The sequence below is a fragment of the Malaya genurostris genome, chromosome 1, assembly GCF_030247185.1.
Source record: "Malaya genurostris strain Urasoe2022 chromosome 1, Malgen_1.1, whole genome shotgun sequence".
In the NCBI taxonomy this organism is placed as follows: Eukaryota; Metazoa; Arthropoda; class Insecta; order Diptera; family Culicidae; genus Malaya; species Malaya genurostris.
Genome location: NC_080570.1, coordinates 130,329,684 through 130,337,459, shown reverse-complemented (window position 1 = coordinate 130,337,459; position 7,776 = coordinate 130,329,684). Strand labels below are relative to the sequence as shown.

General features: G+C 36.7%; 1 protein-coding gene across 1 annotated transcript in view; it reads left to right on the top strand.

Moving 5' to 3' along the window:
- The first annotated feature begins 456 nt into the window (after positions 1–456).
- The window catches only part of LOC131425779 (beta-alanyl-dopamine/carcinine hydrolase), a 52,629-nt gene continuing 45,309 nt past the window's right edge, over positions 457–7,776 (top strand). Inside the window, exon 1 of the mRNA XM_058587927.1 lies at positions 457–970. Within this exon, the coding sequence (XP_058443910.1) occupies positions 881–970 (90 nt within the window). The 5' untranslated portion in view covers positions 457–880. The remainder of the gene's footprint in view (positions 971–7,776) is intronic.

Sequence of the window (7,776 nt, the reverse complement as noted above, 5' to 3'; positions counted from 1 at the left end):
AAACCTAGAAGGCACAACCAACGGTGTGCTGTGGTACGTCACGAAAATCGAACTCGGCTGTGGAAGTCACTTTTCCGACAATCGTGTGCATACGATGATGGGGTTAGTTCGGCATTCTAACTAAGTGATGTGTGATCAAAGTGATGTTACATATTTGAATGACACGGCAGGAGTCTTTCTGTGTTAAAGTTGATGGTAGAATATTTATTTTTCACAAATCCCAAAAATAGAATTAAATGTTTTGAAATGTTTTTGAAATGAGAGGACGAACAAACCCCAATTGTCCCCACCCATCGAAACGAATTGATGATCATCGTGTCCCGATCGATTTCCTACGGCAATAGTGACTCGTTGAACGCATTGAACGCAGAAAAATAATCGCGAGGAAACATTTATAAACCGTCAATCGTCGCTCGGAAAGTTCTAAGTGTTGCCATAGACCACCAGCAGCTTACCTCTAAATACGGAGTACTGAACTAGAGTACCACATGCAACAACGAATCGTTACAAAACGCAGAGTAGGAAAAGGCTCACCATCGCGGCCAGCACGTTACGTCGTCGTTACTTTTTAATTTTTCTACAGTCGGAAGCGTTTTTCGCCTTTCTACAATATATAGTATAAAGCAGTTAGACGTAGTACTTTTTATGCTTAGTCGCGCGGCAATTCTCGACAGCGGAGGATCTCTCTTGCTTTAGTGCTGGAATAACGTGTTGTTCTGAAAGTTTGTGAAATTATTACCATAATTTAATTAGCGGGAAATAAATTTCTAAATACGGAATAAAAAAAAACTAAAACCACAAAAGTGCCTTGTAATAAGTGAAGTGCAACAGAAATTGTAACACTTCTAATTTGTTTCACATCAGCGAACGAAGTGCCGAGATGACACCCTCGATTAAGAACATCCCGCGCCGTCAGGCAATCCCGATGCTGTACACGAGAGGAACGCACTACGATGTTGGATACGATGTGGTGAGTGTTCTGATTTTGTTTTGAAGATTACGATTGCATGTTTCTTGGATGCTTCTTCGAAATGCTGTTTAGAATGTGTGTAGGGTGAAATCATCGACAGTGGGACATGGTGGAAATTAATTAACAGATTGCAGCATTTCACAGAAAGTAGCAAACTAAAAAATCTTAGGAGGATATGAAATCTTTTGGTTACCCTATAAATCTTTATAAGATATTTTTTTCTAGTTATATAATCATTAAATAACTTGAAATAATAATATGCAAGTGTGCCAAACAGACGTGACGAGAATTTCGTTTAGTCATGAGTGTACTGTAAAGTTTGGAAATGGACGAAACATAGTTTCAAAACCCCGTTGAAGTATTTTTGACTGCAAAAACCAGATAAAACATTGAGAATAAAAAGCCGGAGTCGGATTTTGCCATGTAAGTATCGTTTAAAAATATCTTTTTTGAAAGAACCAAACAAAAAACTTGGTATGCAAAAACCAGACTAAAACTTAACCTGGTTCCTGCAAAATAAATGTTTATATCCGGTTTTTGCACTCAGAGTTTTTACCGACTACTGCTGTAGGTGGGGCATGGTTCGGTTATTTTTCACGGGCAACCTGATCTATGCTCCGTTCCCACAGTGACAATTGGTAAAAACTTTGAATGCAAAAAAACGGATAAATAGGGCTATTGTACCAAAAGTTCCATTAGTAGAGTCACCATGTTGTTTTACCGATCACTAAATTTTCAACCAAAGAATTGTGATCAAATAGAATACATCATCTTTGCTTAGGTTATAAGAAGTAATACCGCAGAAAAAGTAGTTCGAAAATTGTTCAATACTGCTATTATTGCGACGTACGAAAATTCAAAGAGAGTGCTCCTAATTTCATCTTACTCTTACGGGTTTTTCAAACTAATTGCACTTATTCGGCTTTCGCATTCAGCCGTTCAAATGTCAAAATGTTTAGCTAGAAACGCCTACAATTATCCAGTAGCTCATTATCTTTTTGCATGTGAGAAAATTGGATCACTATGGATATAAATACGGAGACAATAATGATACAATGTATTTTTTTTATTCAACCAAGAATGGAGTCATGTTGTCATTCATCTTATGATATTTAAATTAGTGATTTTTGTTTATTTTAAGGTGTTTTATACAAAGTACAGGGAAAAAGTGAGCCAAGTTTTGCGATTTTTTCAAAAAATTCAGAAAATTTTTATGGAAAGTATAAACACTTATTACAAAAGACGTAGTCCTACGTGAAAACAAATTAAATTTGTCAGAGTTATGACAACCCCCTTTAAGTGCATTTTTGCAGAGACTTGCAGTGAACACAGTGAATCGTAGCAGAAACACGCCTGAAGTTATACCTAACAACGTCAAGTGCGTTACGTTTACATTTCAGCGAAATGAGTCCAAATGGATCATGATCCGAGAAGTTTTAGTCATGGTGTATTATCATAACATGAAAATATATTATTTTTCCCAAATCACTCGTTTTGCTCATTTCTAGAATCGGAATTTTGCCCAGTGAATTTCTAAGACATTTGGAATTAAAAAACTTGAAATTTCCATAGTTTTTTTTTCCAAATTTTCGATTTTTGAAATTTTTTTTTGAAAAAAAATTTTTTCAAGTCCCAGAGTCGATTTTTTTCAAAAATATTTTTTCTGGAATTACACCAGATATCGACGTTTCATACGTTTCTAAGACATTTGTAAGGATTTCTGAGGTTACACGGTCCCAAAGTCTTTCTTTTACCGTGGTGCTCTGCTTAAAAAACATCGTGGAAAATAAAACCTCGTTCATCCAAGTAAAAAAAAATTACTACTCGGTGGAAATTAATGAGGAAGACACTTTGCAGGCGTATGAGTAATGTCAACAATATGTGCCTTAAAAACAAATTCCTGCGCTTTTTCCTGGTTTTAATCAACAAATCTTCCACATGTTTGAAAAATAAACAAATCATTACCAACACAAGTAAGCTTGGTTCACATTTGATCCTTAAATACAGGTTTACTTCTTTGAATTTCTAATGTTCACCATCCACAAAAAATGTGCAAAACTTGTGCCACTTAAGCCGTTATATCTTCTGGACCGGAAATACATTAATAGTGTGTTAAATGTGCTTAAATATGTCGATCTCAGAAGACGTAATTTTATAATTTTATCAATGATCCAACAGTAGCTTATAAATAAGCCTTCACACCAAATTTGTGTACTTGTTCCAAAGAAATAATTTGCAAGGAATTAATACTGAGACGTTTATCAATCGAATAACTCATGAAGAAATTTTGTCATTAATATCTTCATTGGTTCACTGGAATCTTCAGCATAATTTTATACTATTCACGGATTTTCCATTTTAACAGCTGTTGTTACGTCTTATAATCCTATCTCCGGAATTAGAAGAGTTAGCAATAGGGTGTCGAAATATGTCTAAGCTCGATTTGAAAATAACAATACGAACTTATTTTATGAGCAAATCAAATTTTTATTTCATTGTTCCGCTCTTAACTGTTCTGTACTACAGTTCGATGTGATACTCCCGAGATCGATTTAGTTGTACACCATGGAGACGACTGTTGATCTTACGCTGCCAACGATTTTGGATACATTATAGAAACGGGTAAAAACTTCACAGCTCCCAGGGTTTTCAAGCGTAATCAAAATTTCAGTTTTGGTTTTAAACGATACTCATAGAGGTTCCCAACTTGTTGGCCCCATTTCGTGCGGAAACACCCTTTTTAACACGGAGAATCCAAAGATCACAATATTGCCATTGTTATTTCACGTCCTGGTTGTTTCAACTAAAATGTTGTTGATGTAACTAACATATCTGTTGATTTTGTCATAACCATTCAGGTAAACAAAATAACTGTATTCAAATGCTGTCACTTGGCGGAGAACGAATACAGTAAAACGCAGAACGAAATTCCTCTTCATTTCACCATAAACGTCTCAAACTCAAATAACTGAATAATTGGTTAAAACAACTGAGACATTTTTTGCTTTCATGCATACAGGCAACTTTGCTGGGATTGTGTCATTGTTCAGTTGCACGCGTGACACCTCATTGAAACGTTTCATTTTCCGCTTAGGGTGTATGTCTTTGCTCAACTGTAACGTTTCACTACTCGTTTGTAGTGAGTGTCTTCTCTGGGTGTCATTGCTAAACTTCCAGCACGATAAATCAAAAATGACACTTTAGTTAAAACATAAATCGATTAGTTGTACCGAATTTTAAACAATCAATTTCAGAAAAAAAAACAACTAATATATTAGTTGTCTTGCGATCGCTGGCTTTTGCGTGCACGAAAGAAAACTTGCTCAATTTTCTGGTCCAGATTTTAAATCACAGAGATTCAGATTCACATCAAGACTTTTCCTTGTCCTGAAAGATTAACTTCTCACCATACTTCCGAACAGTGTTACAAACTACTTCGATGATCACTGTTTGCATTTTGGCCAACTGACTCAGTGAAACGTTGGGAATATTGCACTATTTGTGCACGATCTCCTTGCGCTTCTCCGGGAGATTTCTGGGTGAAAACTAAATGTACCGGCACTTGAGACTCACAAAATTACGTATTGAAATGTAAACAATAATACACACTTATCATTAGCTGTTAAATTTTTCTTTGATCTTCTCAAGCTTAATCAAGTTCCTTTAAAATGAGTCTAAGATTATTGAAATCGGCCAAGAAGATTAAGTGATTTTTTTTTGGAAAGATGTGCACATTTCTCTTCGAGCTGAATCGAATAGTATGTAACACTAGGAGACGTCGGGACTCCGACCAACAGTTGCTTTTTATATTATCCTTTCTTTAGAAAAACTAAAAACTTGGAATAGGTAATATTAGAGACATAGCCGCGAGATTGACGTAAGACTGCATTCGAGATGTGTATAGATATTAACTGATTTGATAACGTTCAAGATTTTGAAGTCCTGAAAGGATTATTCGGTTTCGTAAGATTGCGCTTTTATTCTAGGAATTAGAGCGGCAGTTTATGACAGTTTTCTTTGCGTTACTTTTGGGGTCCTAAAAAGGACCGTGAAAGGCTTTGGAATCCTGGAAAGGACTATTTAATTACAGACGTTTGTACTCCAGGAAGAAGTATTCCTAAAATAAATCATTACATAAATATACTCGTAACACAAGTCGTACAATCGCCCAGATATTTCAATATTTCATACAATTCAATATTCGAGTGAAAGAAACTATCAAAATGCTGTACGGGAGTCATTTCCGGCATTTCAGAAGGGCCAAATTGTGGAATTCTCTAAGATATAAAACAGTGTTTCGCACTGCGAGAAGTGAACAAAGCTAATAATTTTTTTTCTAGATTTGCACTAAACTGATGATTTTTACTTTCGATTTGCAAAGGGATAATCTTAATAATTCTTCAAATATCATTTAGAGTCATAAGAACGGCTGATTTTGTACAATATTCCCCATCGTTGTCCACTTTTCGTTTCTTTTTCTTCAATGCAAACGACCTACAGCTGGATGACGCAATCACTCGAACTGCTCACAATGCCGATTGATTTAATACTGAATCAATTTTGTTGAAGAGCTTTCTTTTTACGTGATGTACGCTTTTTCACAAATGGGCGGTCCTAACGGACACAAAAATAACAACATACAGAATTTTGGAATTTTGGATTTGTTAAGAGCTAGAGTTCATCAAAACCAAATTAAACTATGCACTGATGAGGCAAATACGAAACGTAAAGATAACAAAATCGGTTATGTACCCTAGAGCAAAATTTGGCTAAACCCTGAATGACAAATACAATAATTTTTTTCGATATTTTTTCCTTTAAACATTGTTATTTCGTTGAAAATTCCGAATAAATCAGTTTTTCTTGCGTCAAAATATTAAATGACTCAAGCTTCAGCTTAGTATAAACGAGCAACCTTATTTGAAACACTGAATCTGGTAACTGAAAGTAAGGAAAAACAAACTCTTGCAATTGTGATCTTTTACGACACAGACAAACAATCAGAATATGGCACCAGACAGCGAAAAGTGGTACTTTTTCATGACAATGTTTCATCTCACAAATCGACACCAGTCCGAGAGGTTCGGATGGGAAGTGATACATGCGGCTTATTGTCTTTATTGTCTTCGATTAGAGTTAACCTTTCGCACAGACTTTGGCTGTATAACTTAACACTAATGGTAACTTAATAATATTTTTGATTTAAACATGTCTTTGCTAATATTAAAATCAAACAGATGATACACGCTGTTGAAACGATGGCAACAAACATCCATTGGATTATTCTGACCATACTGTGTGCGATGAAATGAGCGTCTAAGAAAATCCGTTCTTCGCAATGATCTTCCTGGAACGTTAAAGTGAATTCTTTCGAGTAGCACGGGGCAATCGATGTTATCAGTCAGTAGATCAAAAACGAAGATCCTTTGTAGATGTACTCGTCTATTTTGCAGAGTCGGTAGGTTCATGAGAGCACAGCGATTCTCGTAACGTGGCAATTGAAGATGATTCTGCCAAGGTAGTCGTCGAAGAGCAAATCGGACGAAACACTTTTGGACCCTTTCGATCCGGTCGATGTGAACATTATGATGCGGAGCCCAAATTATAACTCCATATTCCAAAATACTTCGTACTAAGGCGATGTAAATTGTTTTTAGACAATACACATCGTTGAAATCTTGCGTGTTGCGTTTAATGAGTCCCAAAACTGCAAAGGCTTTCGCAGTAACAAAGGCAAACTGTTCGATGAAGCGGAGCTTGCGATCGAGAATGATGCCTAAGTCTTTAACAGATGAAACTCGCCTAATTGTAGCCGCCATTATGGAGTAATCGAATAAAATCGGTGAATGTGCTCGTGAGAAGGTTATTGAATTACATTTCTTGATGTTCACTGTCATGCCGTTTCTATCACACCAGTCTAAAACCCTCTTAATGTCCATTTGTAGAGCACAGCAATCTAAAAGACTTGTGATGATGCGATAGAGTTTGAGATCATCAGCATACATAATTCTGAATGACGACAATACACAGCAAAGATCGTTAACGAATAGAACGAAGAGGAGTGGGCCGAGATGACTCCCTTGTGGAACACCCGATGTAACATTGAAGGATTCAGAGAGTACGGTTCCGACTCGTACGGTAGAACTTCGATCAGTGAGATACGACATAAACCAATTAGTTATCCAATCAGGAAATCCGTTTCGTCTCAATTTTTCCACTGCGAGCTGATGAGGAACACGATCGAAAGCTTTTGAAAAATCAAAGTAAATCGCGTCGACTTGTTGCCGTTTTTCAAGTTTGTCGATCAATATTGAAACGTAGCTCATTAGGTTTGTAGTAGTAGACCGCTTTCTGACAAACCCGTGCTGATCAGTGGATATGATATGTTTTACTGAGGGGTAAATAAGATCTAACAGCATACGCTCGAATACTTTAGGTAAGCAGCTCAGAATTGAGATGCCTCTGTAGTTTGTGACGTCGTGTACGTTGCCGGTTTTGTGAACTGGAACTATCAAAGCTTTTTTCCACTTCGCTGGGAAATATTGTTCAGCAAGAGAGCGGTTGAAAAGCAGAGATACAGGTAAAGCCAAAGCAGAAGAGCACTCCATCACGAAAGACGGTGGTAGCCCGTCCGATCCTGGCCCTTTGGATCCATCGACTTGTCGTAGATTATTGTGTACTTCGCGTTCAGTGAAAGCCGTAGCAGGTAAGTTCAGTAAATACATCGGTAGACTACTCAGATACGATTCTGACAAAGGCGGTGAGTTATTACTTAGCACACTTTGAAAGAATGACGAGAATAGGTT